The sequence below is a fragment of the Myxine glutinosa genome, chromosome 9 (genome assembly GCF_964187855.1).
Source record: "Myxine glutinosa chromosome 9, kmMyxGlut1.1, whole genome shotgun sequence".
In the NCBI taxonomy this organism is placed as follows: Eukaryota; Metazoa; Chordata; class Myxini; order Myxiniformes; family Myxinidae; genus Myxine; species Myxine glutinosa.
Genome location: NC_136269.1, coordinates 146859733 through 146879113, shown reverse-complemented (window position 1 = coordinate 146879113; position 19381 = coordinate 146859733). Strand labels below are relative to the sequence as shown.

At 47.8% G+C, this 19381-nt stretch overlaps 2 protein-coding genes across 2 annotated transcripts in view; one reads left to right on the top strand and one right to left on the bottom strand.

Moving 5' to 3' along the window:
* Positions 1 to 13991, bottom strand: part of LOC137434802 (glutathione synthetase-like) — an 89096-nt gene extending 75105 nt beyond the window's left edge. Inside the window, exon 1 of the mRNA XM_068127916.2 lies at positions 13909 to 13991. Within this exon, the coding sequence (XP_067984017.2) occupies positions 13909 to 13932 (24 nt within the window). The 5' untranslated portion in view covers positions 13933 to 13991. The remainder of the gene's footprint in view (positions 1 to 13908) is intronic.
* A 55-nt stretch (positions 13992 to 14046) lies between these two features.
* Positions 14047 to 19381, top strand: part of LOC137434824 (junctophilin-1-like) — a 145285-nt gene continuing 139950 nt past the window's right edge. The window contains exon 1 of the mRNA XM_078785143.1: positions 14047 to 14058. Within this exon, the coding sequence (XP_078641269.1) occupies positions 14047 to 14058 (12 nt within the window). The remainder of the gene's footprint in view (positions 14059 to 19381) is intronic.

Genomic DNA, 19381 nt, shown 5'->3' with positions numbered 1-19381 from the left:
ATTCAAAAAATTTAAAAGTCTCAAAAACAACACATTTATTTTTAACAAATCAAGTGTTGCTTGTTACTTCCGCCACCAAAGGTGGATGGAGGTTATGTTTTCATCCCTGTCTGTCTGTCTGTCTGTCTGTTTGAACGTCTGTGAACAAGATATCTCAAAAAGTTGTGGACAGATTCGGACTTCGGAATTCGGCAGAGGTGTAGCGTATGTGACAAGGACGAAATGATTAGATTTTGGTGAAGATCCGCATTCGGATCCGGCTACTAGAATTTTTAAAGAGATTCTTCACCATTGGGAGATCGGGATAAAAACTATACATAGCAGGAAATCTTAAAAAGTTGTGGATGGATTTGGGCAAAACTTGGTAGACTGGTTGTGTGTGTGACCAGGAAGAATTGGTTAAATTTTGGTGAATATCTGAATATGGATTTGCATATGAGAATTATTTAATTCCAAAGTGATTCTTCACCATTGGGAAATAGGGCTAAAAACGATACGTAGCAGGATATCTCAAAAAGTTATGGACGGATTTGGACGAAACATGGCGGACCGGTTGGGTGTCTGACAAGGACGAATCGATTCAATTTTGGTGAAGATCTGAATATGGATTCAGATACGATAATTATTTAATTTTTAAGTGATTCTTCACCATTGGGAGATCGGGCCAAAAACGATACAAAGCAGGATATCTCAAAACATTGTGGACGGATTTGGAAGAAACTTGGTGGACAGGTTGGGTGTCTGACAAGGACGAATCAATTCGATTTTGGTGAAGATCTGAATATGGATTCAGATACGATAATTATTTAATTTTTAAGTGATTCTTCACCATTGAGAGATAGGGCGAAAAGTGATATATAACATGATATTTGAAAAAGTTATGAACGAGTTATGACTAAACTTAATGGACAGGTTGGTTAGGTGACGAGAACAAGCCGATTAGATTTTGAATCAGTTCCAAATCCAGATTTGGCCTATCATCGGGATACCAAACAAACTGCTCAGCCTGGTGGAGGTATGCGCTCTACAGAGTGCCGTTCGAGTTTATATTTGCTTGATCATTCAGAGAGAATAAAATGTCATTGGTTTAGTCTTGAAGTACCGGTACTGGATGGAGTTTTTTGTTGTGGCAGTGGTGAGGGCGCATTGGGGTGGTGGCAGTGGTGAGGGTGCAGTGGGGTGTTTTTTTTTTGTTTTTTTTTGTATACAGAATCGAGGCTCGGGAAAGAGCTAACATTTATTTCACAAACAAATCAAACAGACAAACAAAATATATAAAAAGAGGGAGCGGTAGACAAGATGGGGAGAGAAGGGGAAGCACACAAACACAACATTTGAGAGCAGGGAAATCGGGAGATGTGTGGGAGGGAGAGGACTTGGGGGGAGGAGGCGTGGGAAGGGGGGGGGGGGGGTGGGAGAAGTATAAAACACAAGGACACCAAGGACTTCCAGGACAGAAGTTGGTATTTCAAAAAAGTGAAATTAGTGGGGGTAGAAAAGATCAAGGTTTTGGATGGGGGAACATAAGAGATGGTGGTGAACAGCTGTTTTAAAGACCTGGAGGGAGGAGTGGAATTGAAGAGAGTGAGGGAGTTTGTTCCAGAGGCGGGAGAAAAGAGGAATGAAGGAGTGAAGGTGAGCAGAGAGTCTTGATTTTGGCAGTTTAACCATAAGAGGGGTGCAGGCAGATCTTGTGCGACCTGTAGGAATATTTGGGGGACAGAGCCCAGAGAGAGCTGGGGGGGCAAGGCCGGAGAGGAGTCGGTAGAAGACGGAAAGACCAACAACCTGCCTGCGGTGAGTGAGTGAAAGGCCCTTAGAGTTAGCTTCATTGCGGGAGATTCCAATGATTCTGAACGCTTTGGTTTCAACAGCGTGAAGACGAGCTAGGTGTGAGGCAGGAGCACCAGCCCAAAGGGGAGAACAGTATTTCATTGAGCTGCGGATGAAAGCCTTGTATGTGGTGAGGCGCTCAGGTGTGCCAAGGAAGGACTTCGAATGACGGAGGATGCCCAGTCGGCGACTGGCTTTGGAGGCCAGATTTGAAATGTCGTTTTCCCAGGAAAGATCATGGCAGATAGTGAGACCCAAAAGCTTGAGTGACAGAACTTCTTGGAGAGGATTATTCAGAAAGTGGATGGGAGGGTTGTCCAGACAGTCTTTCCGGCGAGACATCGTAAGAGTGTGAGATTTGTCAGGATTGAAAGACATGTTCCACTTGTTTGCCCAGTCTGTGATTTAGTCCAGGTCTGCAGAGAGTGAGGAGGCTGCAGACTGCCGATCTGAGGGATGAGGAATGGAGCGACAGAGAGTAGAGTCATCAGCAAAGAGATAGAGAGGATTTTCAAGAGAGTCAGAGAGATCATTGATGAAGACCAGAAAAAGCACAGGGCCCAGAACACTGCCTTGGGGAACTCCAGCCTGAACAGGAAGAGTAGATGAGAGAAACACATTCAGGGCCACACGTTGACTAGAACTAGAGAGGAAGTCCGCCAGCCATGTGTGGAGATTTCCATGGATACCAAAGGAGGAGGGTTTGGTGTGCAGAGCGGGGTGCCAGACCGTATCGAAGGCACGTGATATGTCAAGGGAGACAGGTCTAATTTCCTGTTTGGCATTGAGGACCTCCATCCATTGTTGAGAAAGCAGAAGCAGCATGTCCAGAGTAGAGTGACCAGGTCTGAAACCAAATTGATGATCAGAGATCAAGCCATTGGAGAAGAGGAAAGATTTCATATCCGAAGCAATGATGGATTCCATGACTTTGCTGATAATTGGGAGAAGGCTGATTGGTCTGTAGTTGCTAGGATCTGTTTTGCACATTTTTTGTGCAAAGCGGTGATGTTGGCTGATTTCCAAGCAGATGGCAGATAACCTTGAGCAAAAGAGAGGGTGAAGAGAACAGAGAGAGGGAGTGAAAGAGCGGAAGAACAGGATTTTTGGACACGTGGGCTGATGCCATCAGGTCCAGTTGCAGAATCAGAGTTGAGGGTTGACAGAAACTTTTCCACCTTGTCAGGAGGAAAGGACAAAGAGTCCAGGAGCAGCTGAGTTCGACTGGGTATGGTGGGTACAGAGAGGGATGGGTTTGGGACACAAGATTTGGAGGCAAACACAGAGTTGAGGCATTCAGCTTTTTCACGTGCAGAGTCAGCCGTGTAGCCGTTTGAGGTGAGGGAGGGGATTGAGGGGGAACAAACACCAGAAACAGATTTGACCAGACGCCACCAGGATTTGGAAGAGGGAGATAGATAAGAGAGTTCAGTCTTGAGAACGGAGAGATATTGTTTCCTGGCTCTCCTGAGGGTGGACACACACTTGTTTCGGGCTTTGTGAAAGGAAATGAGATTTCCTTCCGTTGGATTTGCTTTCCAGGAGACGAAGGCAAGTTGTTTCTGGGCAACAGCCTCACCACAAGATTCCGTGTACCATGGACGGGAGGAAGGGTATGACAACTGAAGACGAGATGGGATAAATCTGTGCTTGAGAGAGAGCAATTTACTTTGGAAGAATTTCCAGGATGAGTTGATGTCAGAGGCGGTAGAGATGGGAGACCAGTCCAGATGATTGATGGCTGATTGAAGACCGTGCCAGTTGGCTTGAGTGAAATGCCAGACTCATCGCCGCTGAGGAGGCTCTCTGAGAATGGTCAGAGAGATGTCCACTTTGACAAGCACATGATCAGATGAGCCGATTGGAGCAGAAGAAGAGCAGCAGACATTTTCAGGGAAGTTAGTCATAACCAAGTCCAGAAGAGAAGATGCTCCGTTGAATGAGATCCGGGTCGGGAAATTGACAGATTGTGTCAGTCCCAGTGAGTCGCAGAAGTCCTTTGCTGAGGAGCCATGGCTGGTGAGAGAGGTACCCACACCCAGCCAACTGGCATGGTGATAATTGAAATCACCACATATGAGGAAGAGAGAGTTGGGATGGGTAGATAGAAGTTGGTCCATATTATCAGACAGTGAGATGTAGATGGAGTCATCACTGTTTGGTGGACGGTACAACACACATATGAACAAAAGGTGGGAGCGAAGGGGAAGCCGTAGCCAAAGGTATTCCTGGGGGTGAGGTGGAGAGAGGGCAGTGCAGGGCGAGTGAGGAAGAGAGTTTTTTTATAAAGATAGCAACCCCACCTCCAGGACGAGGCTCAGGTCTATCATACCGGAGGAGGGAGTAACCTGGGAGAGATACCAATGAATCAGAGACATCATGAAGGAGGAAAGTTTCTGTTAAGCAGATCACATCTGGTTTGTCAGAAGCAACCTGTATGGAGAGATCAGTCAGGTTTGAGCGAAGGTCCCAGATGTTTGAGGTCCATACCGTTAATGAAGAGAGAGGGGGAGAATCGGGTACAGGACAGGGGGGGGCGGGTAGGGTAAGATGTGGAAGAGGAGGAAGTGGTAGGGAGAGCTGTTGAAGGTGTGTCAGAGATTTCCGAATAGCTTGGAGAAAGGGAAGAATGGGGCGGACAAAAGGTTTGATGGTGATTGGGTGAGGCACAGTGAGGTGTTATTTGAGGAGGGGGAAGAGCGAGGCAGAAGGTTGGGGAAGATGAAGGTGAAAGTTGGAAGGGGGAAGAAGCGGGGAGGATGCTTTGAGGAGGGGTGAGAGGGGAGTCTAGGAGGGGAGGAGCGAGGGAGAGTCTCGGAGGGGAGGGGTGTGGGGGGGAGTTTAGGTGGGAAGGGACAAGGGGGGAGATTTGAAAGGGATGGGTGATGGGGAAGATTTGGAGGGGAGGGGGAAGATTTGAAAGAGATGGGTGATGGGGAAGATTTGGAGGGGACGGGCAAGGAGGTAGATTTGGAGGAGAGGGGTGATGGGGAAGTTTTGGAGGGGAGGGGTGATAGGGAAGTTTTGGAGGGGAGGGGTGATGGGGAAGTTTTGGATGGAAGGGGTGAGATTGGATTTTAGAAAGTGTACGATTAATGGGAAACGAACATTTATTGCAAAATGAGTTTCTTGTGACCTTCGAGTCAAAAATACGTTTGAGGACGCTGAAGGAGGGGTGGAGTGCAGGAGAGTTTCAGGAATGTAGAAAAGAGGAACTGTAAGAGATGGAATTTTTTTTTTGGAATGAATAGATTTGGTGAGCAAGTGTTGGCAGTAGTGAGGGTGGGGGCAGTAGTGAGGGTGGGGGCAGTGGTGAGGGTGGTGGCAGTGGTGAGAGTGCAGTGGGGTGGTGACAGTGGTGAGGGTGGAGGCTGTCGTGAGTGGGGGCACTGGTGAGGATCAAGGGAGCAGTGGGCAGTGGCAGTGGTGAAGGTTCAGAGGGGTTGTGGTGACGCTGCAGCATGTCAGTGGTGTCAGTGAGGCAGAAAAGCAAACAGCTTGCCTTTTCCTCCTGGAGAACAATCCTGACTGAAGGAAACCTGATATCATTCGACATAGGACACCACAAGTGTGTGTAAACTCGCAGGAGAGCCAGAAAACAACATAGCATTCCACAAGTGTGTCCACTCGCAGGAGAGCCAGTAAACAACATAGCACACCACAAGTGTGTGTCCACTCGCAGGAGAGCCAGAAAACAACATAGCATACCACAAGTGTGTGTCCACTCGCAGGAGAGCCAGAAAACAACATAGCACACCACAAGTGTGTGTCCACTCGAAGGAGAGCCAGAAAACAACATAGCACACCACAAGTGTGTGTCCACTCGCAGGAGAGCTAGAAAACAACATAGCATTCCACAAGAGTGTGTCCACTCACAGGAGAGCCAGAAAACAACATAGCACACCACAAGTGTGTGTCCACTCGCAGGAGAGCCAGAAAACAACATAGCACACCACAAGTGTGTGTCCACTCGCAGGAGAGCCAGAAAACAACATAGCACACCACAAGTGTGTGTCCACTTGCAGGAGAGCCAGAAAACAACATAGCACACCACAAGTGTGTGTCCACTCGCAGGAGAGCCAGAAAACAACATAGCACACCACAAGTGTGTCCACTCGCAGGAGAGCCATAAAACAACATAGCACACCACAAGTGTGTGTCCACTCGCAGGAGAGCCAGAAAACATAGCACACCACAAGTGTGTGTCCACTTGCAGGAGAGCCAGAAAACAACATAGCACACCACAAGTGTGTGTCCACTCGCAGGAGAGCCAGAAAACAACATAGCACACCACAAGTGTGTGTCCACTCGCAGGAGAGCCAGAAAACATCATAGCACACCACAAGTGTGTGTCCACTCACAGGAGAGCCAGAAAACAACATAGCACACCACAAGTGTGTGTCCACTCGCAGGAGAGCCAGAAAACAACATAGCACACCACAAGTGTGTGCCCACTCGCAGGAGAGCCAGAAAACAACATAGCACACCACAAGTGTGTGTCCACTCGCAGGAGAGCCAGAAAACAACATAGCACACCACAAGTGTGTGTCCACTCGCAGGAGAGCCAGAAAACAACATAGCACACCACAAGTGTGTGTCCACTCACAGGAGAGCCAGAAAACAACATAGCACACCACAAGTGTGTGTCCACTCGCAGGAGAGCCAGAAAACAACATAGCACACCACAAGTGTGTGTCCACTCGCAGGAGAGCCATAAAACAACATAGCACACCACAAGTGTGTGTCCACTCACAGGAGAACCAGAAAACAACATAGCACACCACAAGTGTGTGTCCACTCGCAGGGAGCCAGAAAACAACATAGCACACCACAAGTGTGTGTCCACTCGCAGGAGAGCCAGAAAACAACATAGCACACCACAAGTGTGTGTCCACTCGCAGGAGAGCCAGAAAACAACATAGCACCCCACTCGCAGGAGAGCCAGAAAACATCATAGCACACCACAAGTGTGTCCACTCACAGGAGAGCCAGAAAACAACATAGCACACCACAAGTGTGTGTCCACTCGCAGGAGAGCCAGAAAACAACATAGCACACCACAAGTGTGTGTCCACTCGCAGGAGAGCCAGAAAACAACAAAGCACACCACAAGTTTGTGTCCACTTGCAGGAGAGCCAGAAAACAACATAGCACACCACAGGTGTGTGTCCACTCGCAGGAGAGCCAGAAAACATCATAGCACACCACAAGTGTGTGTCCACTCACAGGAGAGCCAGAAAACAACATAGCACACCACAAGTGTGTCCACTCGCAGGAGAGCCAGAAAACAACATAGCACACCACAAGTGTGTGTCCACTCGCAGGAGAGCCAGAAAACAACATAGCACCCCACTCGCAGGAGAGCCAGAAAACATCATAGCACACCACAAGTGTGTCCACTCACAGGAGAGCCAGAAAACAACATAGCACACCACAAGTGTGTGTCCACTCGCAGGAGAGCCAGAAAACAACATAGCACACCACAAGTGTGTGTCCACTCGCAGGAGAGCCAGAAAACAACAAAGCACACCACAAGTGTGTGTCCACTTGCAGGAGAGCCAGAAAACAACATAGCACACCACAGGTGTGTGTCCACTCGCAGGAGAGCCAGAAAACATCATAGCACACCACAAGTGTGTGTCCACTCACAGGAGAGCCAGAAAACAACATAGCACACCACAAGTGTGTCCACTCGCAGGAGAGCCAGAAAACAACATAGCACACCACAAGTGTGTGTCCACTCGCAGGAGAGCTAGAAAACAACATAGCATTCCACAAGAGTGTGTCCACTCGCAGGAGAGCCAGAAAACAACATAGCACACCACAAGTGTGTGTCCACTTGCAGGAGAGCCAGAAAACAACATAGCACACCACAAGTGTGTGTCCACTCGCAGGAGGGCCTGAAAACAACATAGCACACCACAAGTGTGTGTCCACTTGCAAGAGAGCCAGAAAACAACATAGCACACCACAAGTGTGTGTCCACTCGCAGGAGAGCCAGAAAACATCATAGCACACCACAAGTGTGTGTCCACTTGCAGGAGAGCCAGAAAACATAGCACACCACAAGTGTGTGTCCACTCGCAGGAGAGCCAGAAAACATAGCACACCACAGGTGTGTGTCCACTCGCAGGAGAGCCATAAAACAACATAGCACACCACAAGTGTGTGTCCACTCGCAGGAGAGCCAGAAAACATAGCACACCACAAGTGTGTGTCCACTTGCAGGAGAGCCAGAAAACAACATAGCACACCACAAGTGTGTGTCCACTCGCAGGAGAGCCAGAAAACAACATAGCACACCACAAGTGTGTGTCCACTCGCAGGAGAGCCAGAAAACATCATAGCACACCACAAGTGTGTGTCCACTCACAGGAGAGCCAGAAAACAACATAGCACACCACAAGTGTGTGTCCACTCGCAGGAGAGCCAGAAAACAACATAGCACACCACAAGTGTGTGCCCACTCGCAGGAGAGCCAGAAAACAACATAGCACACCACAAGTGTGTGTCCACTCGCAGGAGAGCCAGAAAACAACATAGCACACCACAAGTGTGTGTCCACTCGCAGGAGAGCCAGAAAACAACATAGCACACCACAAGTGTGTGTCCACTCACAGGAGAGCCAGAAAACAACATAGCACACCACAAGTGTGTGTCCACTCGCAGGAGAGCCAGAAAACAACATAGCACACCACAAGTGTGTGTCCACTCGCAGGAGAGCCATAAAACAACATAGCACACCACAAGTGTGTGTCCACTCACAGGAGAACCAGAAAACAACATAGCACACCACAAGTGTGTGTCCACTCGCAGGGAGCCAGAAAACAACATAGCACACCACAAGTGTGTGTCCACTCGCAGGAGAGCCAGAAAACAACATAGCACACCACAAGTGTGTGTCCACTCGCAGGAGAGCCAGAAAACAACATAGCACCCCACTCGCAGGAGAGCCAGAAAACATCATAGCACACCACAAGTGTGTCCACTCACAGGAGAGCCAGAAAACAACATAGCACACCACAAGTGTGTGTCCACTCGCAGGAGAGCCAGAAAACAACATAGCACACCACAAGTGTGTGTCCACTCGCAGGAGAGCCAGAAAACAACAAAGCACACCACAAGTTTGTGTCCACTTGCAGGAGAGCCAGAAAACAACATAGCACACCACAGGTGTGTGTCCACTCGCAGGAGAGCCAGAAAACATCATAGCACACCACAAGTGTGTGTCCACTCACAGGAGAGCCAGAAAACAACATAGCACACCACAAGTGTGTCCACTCGCAGGAGAGCCAGAAAACAACATAGCACACCACAAGTGTGTGTCCACTCGCAGGAGAGCCAGAAAACAACATAGCACCCCACTCGCAGGAGAGCCAGAAAACATCATAGCACACCACAAGTGTGTCCACTCACAGGAGAGCCAGAAAACAACATAGCACACCACAAGTGTGTGTCCACTCGCAGGAGAGCCAGAAAACAACATAGCACACCACAAGTGTGTGTCCACTCGCAGGAGAGCCAGAAAACAACAAAGCACACCACAAGTGTGTGTCCACTTGCAGGAGAGCCAGAAAACAACATAGCACACCACAGGTGTGTGTCCACTCGCAGGAGAGCCAGAAAACATCATAGCACACCACAAGTGTGTGTCCACTCACAGGAGAGCCAGAAAACAACATAGCACACCACAAGTGTGTCCACTCGCAGGAGAGCCAGAAAACAACATAGCACACCACAAGTGTGTGTCCACTCGCAGGAGAGCCAGAAAACAACAAAGCACACCACAAGTGTGTGTCCACTTGCAGGAGAGCCAGAAAACAACATAGCACACCACAGGTGTGTGTCCACTCGCAGGAGAGCCAGAAAACATCATAGCACACCACAAGTGTGTGTCCACTCACAGGAGAGCCAGAAAACAACATAGCACACCACAAGTGTGTCCACTCGCAGGAGATCCAGAAAACAACATAGCACACCACAAGTGTGTGTCCACTCGCAGGAGAGCTAGAAAACAACATAGCATTCCACAAGAGTGTGTCCACTCGCAGGAGAGCCAGAAAACAACATAGCACACCACAAGTGTGTGTCCACTTGCAGGAGAGCCAGAAAACAACATAGCACACCACAAGTGTGTGTCCACTCGCAGGAGGGCCTGAAAACAACATAGCACACCACAAGTGTGTGTCCACTTGCAAGAGAGCCAGAAAACAACATAGCACACCACAAGTGTGTGTCCACTCGCAGGAGAGCCAGAAAACATCATAGCACACCACAAGTGTGTGTCCACTTGCAGGAGAGCCAGAAAACATAGCACACCACAAGTGTGTGTCCACTCGCAGGAGAGCCAGAAAACATAGCACACCACAGGTGTGTGTCCACTCGCAGGAGAACCAGAAAACAACATAGCACACCACAAGTGTGTGTCCACTTGCAGGAGAGCCAGAAAACATAGCACACCACAAGTGTGTGTCCACTCGCAGGAGAGCCAGAAAACAACATAGCACACCACAAGTGTGTCCACTCGCAGGAGAGCCAGAAAACAACATAGCACACCACAAGTGTGTCCACTCGCAGGAGGGCCAGAAAACATGGCACACCACAAGTGTGTGTCCACTCGCAGGAGAGCCAGAAAACATCATAGCACACCACAAGTGTGTGTCCACTCGCAGGAGAGCCAGAAAACATAGCACACCACAAGTGTGTGTCCACTCGCAGGAGAGCCAGAAAATAACATATCGTGTGTGTGTAGTTTCGAAGAAGAGAGCAAATACCTATTTTGGGTGGGTGAAAACCCCCGCCCCCTCCACCCCCCCCCCCCCCAAGATGACTCCCTTAATGAGCGCATATTTTGATGTCATCATTACACCTTCGTTAGGCATAAGATATGCAGCTTGTGCCCAAGTTTCATCGAAATTGTGTGGGTAGTTTCGAAGAAGAGAGCAAATACCTATTTTGGGTGGGTGAAAACCCCCGCCCCCTCCACCCCACCCCCCCAAGATGACTCCCTTAATGAGCGCATATTTTGATGTCATCATTACACCTTCGTTAGGCATAAGATATGCAGCTTGTGCCCAAGTTTCATCGAAATTGTGTGGGTAGTTTCGGAGAAGAGAGCAAATACCTATTTTGGGGCGGGTCAAAACCGTCGCACCCCCAGTGAACCACCTTAATAGGCGCAGATTTTGATATGGTCAATACACCTTCGTTGGGCATTAGATATGCAGCTTGTGGCCAAGTTTCATCAAAACCGTGTGTTTGGTTCAAGCGATAATAGCCGAAATGTTTACCGACTCACTCACTCACTGACTTACCTACGGACACTGCTCGAGCATAAGCTCAACAGACTAAAATCCAGTTGAGCTAAAAAATAGGGCCTTGCTTTGCATGCTTATAGTCTGTATTTTCCTCTGGCAAATCTTACAACTGATACGTGTATACACTTTTATGGATTCTGGACCTTTGCATCATGTTAAGCAAAAAAACTTGGATGTTGCCAAAAATACTGTTACCGATCGCGGATTAAGATGTTAGTTACCGAGCGGTTTGGTATTTCCGCGACCGTTACAGGATCCCTGACTCACCCGATTCACCCAGAACTTTGGCCGTATCGCACCCTAGCCGCTCAATGAGGGAAAAGACAAAAGCGACGCAATGTAAAGAGGAAAACGAAGGCCAAGAAAGGTTTGAAATACTACTACATTTATTTACTATTTACACACAAGCAAAAAAGAAAGCAGTGACGTTTATTTACAAGCACATAAGACGCAGGTGACACAGGGAAGTACTAGCTTATCGTTATACAGACTTAATTAACCCCAGGACAGAACAAACAAAGACGACTCACACGGGGAATTGCAGAGTGGATTGGCTGGAAGGAGGTGCGTGGCTGGAGGGGGAGGACGGCACGGAGCTGGCTGGAGCTTGATCCTGCACGGGACGTCCGGCGGGACCTCGACGGCCGCTGATGCCTCCGATCCTGTCGTGTGCGTGGGATCACGGGTCGGATCACGGGTCAGATCACGGGTCGGATCACGGTCAGAGCCGACGCGCTGGTGGGGGGTCTGGCGTGACGGGTTCTCTCCTCTCTTCTTTTGTTTGGTCCAACCACTCCGTCTCCAACGCAACCCCTCAACGCAATCACTGAACGCAACCACTGAACGCAACCACTGACGACCAACTCAGCTCTTTGTGACCCTCCTTGTCTCGGCTCAAAAGTGCATCTCCGTTTCTGCTTCCAAGCTCGACTCACTGGGGGGAGCGTCGCGCTGTGGGTTATATAGGCCCCGCCCCTCAACCTTGGCGAACCTCCCCCAAAAGTTCTTCCTCCGCCCTCTCCAGCCAAACCCCTGGCTCATGGTTGGTCGAGTGGGGCTGGCTCACTCCTCCCCTCTCTGACGAGGTGGGGAAACGCCTTCCTTCCCCCAACCCTGCCTCGTGGTCAATGGCGGATGAAGGGAAAAACCGACCAAAATGCGGAAGGCGCTTCGAATTGCAATTGACGGAAAGGGGGGAATGGAAGGGAATCTATCTCTTTCACTGGTGCAATGGAGTATTTCAATTAATGGAAGACACAGCCTTACGCTAATACACATAATATGGATATAACTGTCAAAAGAAAAGATATATCGTGTCCTGCATGTATGTTTTTATGGACTAACTACGGGAACGCCCTTTGACCTTTCTACAACCACAACGGAGGGAGGAGGGGTGATATTTTACAACAACCTTTTACAACAACATTTTACCACCACAACAAAATTAAAAAAAACATTCTCATATTCACAACAATACATTGACTACACCTGCTCTAGACGTGTGAACATTGGCCTCTGAGATGATTATTCTGGGTATTGAATCTCGATTTCTATATTATAAAACAGGAGTGTCTGTCTGTCCGTCTGTCTGTCTGTCTGTCTGTCCCCAAACTACTCCCTCAGTTTTGGGGCGAGCCTCACCAAACCTTCTGTAGAACGTTTTAGGGTCCCAGTGCATGTCATAAGGTAGATAGGAGGTTTCATAAATTCCTCAATAAAATTGATTTTGAAATTGACTCGATATCGAGCTGTTCCGAATCTGGAAGTGGACAGATGACGACGGTTCCCTGGTTTGATAATATCTCCACACAATTGTGATTTTACATTATATTTTGCTATATTAACACTATAGTATTAATTTGTGATTAGAATGATGAATGATGCTGTTTGGAATGAATATATAGAGATATCGAGTTTAAAGCAGAATGAGGTAAATGACGTAAGGGTTTCCATCCATGACATTCGTGGATTCCCCATTTGCAGATTTGCCATTGACTGGATATAGCAACATTCGGGTTGGGTACAATTTTTGTGCAAATCATTCACGAATCTGCTGTCCATGTCTGACGTTCGACTGAAGGTGGCACAGGAATGTGCAGTTTATTGGTTCATGGTTTAGCATTCGCCGTTTCCGCATTGTTTGTTTGCTTTTGGTTTCCCACCTGTGTGTAGCGCAGGTACCTCACTAGTATAGCTGTAAACTCTCAACCTCGTGTTTTGCAGGCAAGGATATTTAATGTGTGTACTGTCCCTCAAATGAATGTTTAAATTGGGTGTCCCATCTCAAAGCATTAGTGAGTGAACGTTAAAGATCTTGTGGTGTCACGCATGAGGAAAAACGAGCTATTGCTGGCACCGTGAACAGATTCCTCATTTCTGCTCTAACCTACTCAGTCGAACGTTAGATGCGGACATTCAGTTCAATAAAGCTTGGTGGAAGACGGGCCAAACACTTTCCCCGGTCACCCCCACGAGGTGGAAATAATTTTGGCCGTTAATGACCCATCATGATCATCTTCCTTGTGTTGATTGGACATCTGCTATCTCCGATGACTTTTGCTCGAGGACAGATATAACCATAAAAGATGGCAAAAGGCATAACAAAATGGCCAAAAATATGTCGTCCTATCTTATATTTAACAAGGTTGGAGTTTTAGATGGCGCTGACATGGTTTAAAAAAAAAAAAAAAGTTTAAGTTTTAAAAAAAAAAAGTTTTATATGGCGCTGACATGGTTTATAAAACCTAAATTGCTTTACCTTGGTAATTCCATCCACTTTCATCTCCTCATACAAAGCAAACAGCCTGCCAATGAACTCATCTGCTTGCACTGTACTGCGAAGACATCAAGAAAACATTGCATTAAATTATAATTTTACAGTCACTTGCATGCAACAATGTGGCCTCTGGTAGGCAATATTTGTCATGTCAAAATACCAGCAAAAAAATAAAAATCTGAGAATGCAGCGGGGAAGAGGGCAGGGTGGCTGGCAGAGGGCAGGGTGGCTGGCAGAGGGCAGGGTGGCTGGCAGAGGGCAGGGTGGCTGGCAGAGGGCCGGGTGGCTGGCAGAGGGTAGGGTGGCTGGCAGAGGTCAGAGAACAAAGTGGCTCACAGAGGGTAGAGTGGCTGGCAGAGAGCAGAGTGGCCTGCAGAGGGTAGAGTGGCTGGCAGAGGGCAGAGAGCAGAGTGGCTGGCAGAGGGTAGAGTGGCTGGCAAAGGGCAGAGAGCAGGGTGTCTGGCAGAGGATAGAGTGGTAGGCAGAGGGTAGAGTGGCAGGCAGAGGGTAGAGTGGCAGGCAGAGGGCAGAGTCGCTGGAAGAGGATAGAGTGGCTGGCAAAGGGCAGAGAGCAGAGTGGCTGGCAAAGGGCAGAGAGCAGAGTGGCTGTATCTAAGGGGTCCAAGGGGTCTATGGGGTCCAAGGGGTCTATGGGGTCCAAGGGGTCTTTGGGGTCCAAGGGGTCTTTGGGGTCCAAGGGGTCTTTGGGGTCCAAGGGGTCTTTGGGGTCCAAGGGGTCTTTGGGGTCCAAGGGGTCATTGGGGTCCAAGGGGTCCAAGGGGTCCAAGGGGTCTTTGGGGTCCAAGGGGTCTATAGGGTCTAAAGAATATGGTTCAACAGCAGCTACCTAGGTCTAAAATGTTTAAGAAGTCGAAGGGGTCTATAGGTTCTAAGGGGTCTAAAGGGTCTTAAAAGCTCTAAAAAGGTTTTAAGGGGTTTAAAGTATCGAAAGAGGATCAATGGGCCTCACAAGTTAAGGGCTGTCTAAAGTGTGTAATGGTTGAAAGGGTCTAAGCAAGTATAAAGGGTCTTAAAAGGTCCAAAAGGGTCTAAAGGTGGAAGGGCTCTCAATCACTAAATGTCGAAAAGGTATGTTCCAACAGTCGGTGATGAAAATACATAATTAATTAATATACGTAGTCAAGGTCAAATAAGAAGTAATTAAAAGAAGTACGCAGTTGAACTCACGTTAAAACAGTGGTTGAAACAGTACGTAATCAATGGACATACGAGACATGGGTCGCCCAAGACTTCATATTGACGAGGGTTCACTGTCCGCCCATGTTTTTGGGTTTTATATAAGGTACTAGCAGAGTACCCAGCAGTGGGTCGAGTTTGTCATCACTTGCCAAAAAGTAGAGTCTGTTTAGCAAGAAGACTACAGATGCTTGCATGGTGTGCACCTAAAAGCTTCGAGATGGCATAAAGGGTACGTTCCAATAGTGGTTACGGATCAACGGATCGAAAAGGTCAAATCTCTCAAGCATATGAAAAGGGTCTAAAAAGATCTAAGTGGTCTAAAGCTCGAAATGGTCAATGGTCAAAGCTGTCTATAACATGTCTGAAGAGCATAAGGTGTCTAATTATTGTTTTAAAGGTCCAAAGGGTCTAAAGGGAGTCAAGACACTTAAAATCTAAAGGTTCTGTGGGGTCTAACAATTTGAGAGGTCGAAAAGGAGAAGGGGACGAAATGTGTCTAAAGTGTTGAAAGGGTGTTGAAGGTAAAGGGGGCTTGATGGGTCTGAAGGATCTGAAGAGTCTTAAGGATCTTCAGTATATTTAGGGTCTCAAGAGTCAAGGATATTTAGGGGTCTTAATGGCCTTAGAGGGCTTTAAGGGCCTTGAGGGTCGATAGCATCTCAAGGGGTTTAAAGGTAGAGAGGGGTCCAAGAAGGTTTGCAGCAACAACAACAACAACAACAACAGGCATTTTAAGGCCATTTTCCCTGCTAGAGCGGGGGTTAGCCTTGCAGTCCCCATGACAATCTTCTCCATTTTGCCCTATTTTCTGCATCTCCCCTTGTTAACCCCCTTGCCCGCATTTCTTCTTCCACCATCTTTAGCCAAGTCTTTCTCGGTCTTACCCATCCTCTACTTCCTCTACATTCATTTCCATCACTCTTCTCAACCCAAGGTCTAACTCAGGGTCGAAGGTCTAAAGGATGTAAATGGTTAACGGCATAAAGGAGTATGAAAGGTTCTTCAGAGGTCGAAGGGATCTTATCAGTCTAAAAGGTCAAAAGGTTTAAAAGGTACATTCCAATAGTACATAATTAATAGATGTACATGCAGCCAGGGTGCAACTGACATTCAAACAATACATAATTTATATATATGAAGTCACATGGCTTCACCATGCTTTATATATATATACCAATAAGTAACCTTAAAATGGCGATATCAATTCGAGAATGTAATGTGTGTAGTTGTAGACGAGACATGACTACGAGACGAGACGAGTAGAATGTATGGAGACAAAAGGTCTGAAGGTGAATATAGGAAAGACGAAGGTGATGGCAAGTGGTAAAGCATGTGGTGAGGTGGAAAGAACTGGGAAGTGGCCGTGTGCTGTGTGCAGGAAGGGTGTCGGAGTGAACTCCATTCAATGTACAATGTGCGCTGAGTGGGTTCATCAAAAATGTAGCGGTCTGAGAGGGTCATTAACCAGTGTGGCAGCTACATTCAAATGTAAGGTGTGTACAGAGGGAGCTGCAGATGGAGGAAATGTTGAGTTGGATCTTGGAGATGGCGTGAAGCTGGAAGGTGTGAAAACATTTTGCTACCTCGGAGACATGCTGAATGGAGAAGGTGGATCAGACTCGGCAACGGTTGCTAGAGTGAGATGTGCATGGAAGAAGTTTCGGGAACTGAGTGGCGTGCTGATGAGGAGGGGAGTGTCGTTGAAGCTGAAGGGAAAGGTGTATCCTGCATGTGTGAGAGGTGTTATGATTTATGGGAGCGAGACATGGGTAATTAACGTAGAGCAGCAACGAAGGTTGGAAAGGGTGGAAATGCGAATGGTTCGATGGATGTGCGGAGTATCGTTGAGAGAAAGACAAATGATGAATTGCAAAAGATGATGGGAATAGAGCCTGTGATTGATGCTGTGAAGAGGAACAGGTTGAGATGGTTTGGTCATGTGTTGAGGAAGGATGAAAGTGACTGGTTGAGAAGAGTGATGGAAATGAATGTAGAAGGAAGTAGAGGACAGGGAAGACTGAGAAAGACTTGGCTAAAGATGGTGGAAGAAGAAATGCGGGCAAGGGGGTTAACAAGGAGAGATGCAGAAAATAGGGCAAAATGGAGAAGATTGTCATGGGGACCGCAAGGCTAACCCCCGCTCTAGCAGGGAAAATGGCCTTAAAATGCATGTTGTTGTTTGTTGTTGTAGTTGTAGACGACATATGTTATATCTATGGGTAAGAGTTATGTTTTGCCCATTTTAGATCTGGCAACATTCAGCGTATGACGTCAGTAGAGCAGTTCCAATATGGCGGCTCCCTTAGAAGCATGCACCAAGGAGGAGCAACGTTCAGTCTTGGGAAAGGGACTTCTTGGGAAGTGAGGGTGTGAATCCCAGTGAAATCCACCGCAGAATGAAGATGCAATATGGCGACGCGTGTTTATCACTGCAGCAGGTGTACGACTGGGACAGGAAGTTTAAAAATGGAGTGTCCAGTGTGGCAGACGCTGCTCACTCGGGCCGGCCTCACACAGCCGACACACCACATATGGTTGCAGGACTTGAGCGCGTGCTAAGGGAAAACCGTTGCATTACACTGGATGAAGTTGTCTCCGAATTGATCATTAACCATGGTTCAGCACACTATATCATTCATAACGTGCTGGGGTTCCGCAGTGTGTCTGCAAGGTGGGGGCCTAGACAACTCACGCCCGAACTAAAAGAACGGCGAGTGGACACATGTGAAGAACTTCTGTGATGCTAAGAAACAGAAGGCAACTCTTTCCGACAGCACGCAGTGGACTAGGTCCACTACTTTCAGCCAGAAACGAAGAGGCCAAGCAAAGAGTGGCACCATTCAACTTCACCGAAGCCCAAAAAATTCCACACAGCCGTCAACTGGAAAAGTAATGCTGACGCTCTTCTGGGATAGCCGAGGCATACTTGCAGAGCATTACATGCCCAGAGGGACCACAGTCACCAGTGCATCATACTGCGACTTCCTTAAAAATCATCTGAAACCAGAAATCAGTTCAAAACGTCATGTACTACTCACTACCGGTGTTTTGCTTCAGCAAGACAATGCTCGGCCCCATACTGCCCGCACTACAGCTGCACCAATCGAGGACCTACATTTTGAGTGTCTTCATCCACCCTACTCGTCAGACCTCGCCCCTTCGGAATACCACATCTTTGGGGCACTTAAAGAGGCGCTTGGTGGAACCACTTTCCGATCCAACAAAGAGGTCCAAGAGGCGATGCACGAATAGCTACACAAGCAGCCAAAATATTTTTCTTTCTGGAGGAATCCAGGCCTTGGGAAAGCGCTGGAAAAAATGCAGTGAACGCAATGGAGATTATGTTGAAAAATAACAGTTGTTTCACACATACATGCAATAAACAAGTTGTGAAAGATATTTTACGGTTACTTATTGACTGCCCCTCGTGTGTGTATGTATGTATGTGTGTGTGTATGTGTGTGTGTGTGTGTGTGTGTGTGTGTGTGTGTGTGTGTGTGTGTGTGTGTGTGTGTGTGTGTATGTGTGTATATATATATATATATATATATATATATATATATATATATATATATATATATATATATATACACATATGAAGGTGTGCGGGTGAGGATATTGAAGTGGCAAGAGATTTGGAGGATGGAGCCAATATTGTTGAATTTCCTGTTGCGGGCAACGTATAATGTGCTTCTGTCACCAGTAAACTTGAGATTGTGGGGGTTGTTGCAGGAGGAGATGTTATTTGTGTGGAGGTGTGGGAACGGTGCAGCATGCACTGAGTGCATGCTCAGTAGCATTGGCAGCAGGAAGATACAGGTGGCGACATGATCAGGTGCTGGCGGTGGTGGTGCAGATGGTGCAACAAGAGGTGCTGAGATCGAGAGAGAGAAGAGTGGAGAAGGAGACTGATGGGGGAGAGGTGTGGTTTGTCAAAGAGGGCCAAGTGGAAAGAGGTGGAAAGAGGAGGAGGAGGTGGAAAGCAAGAGGGCTGTCAGATGCTTGTGATTGGCAGGTGGTGGCGGACCTAAAGCCACAATTGGTATTCCCAGAGGAGATCTGTGTGACAAAGTTGCGGCCTGACATTGTCATTTGGTCAAGTGCAACAAGACAGGTCATCTTAGGGGAGTTGCCGGTACCTTGGGAAGAGAACATGGAGGAGGTGCACGAGAGGAAGAGAGGAAAGTACAGTGAGCTGGAGGCAGAGTGCCGGGAGAAGGGTTGGCGCGTTTCGTGTCAGCCATTTGAGGTGGGG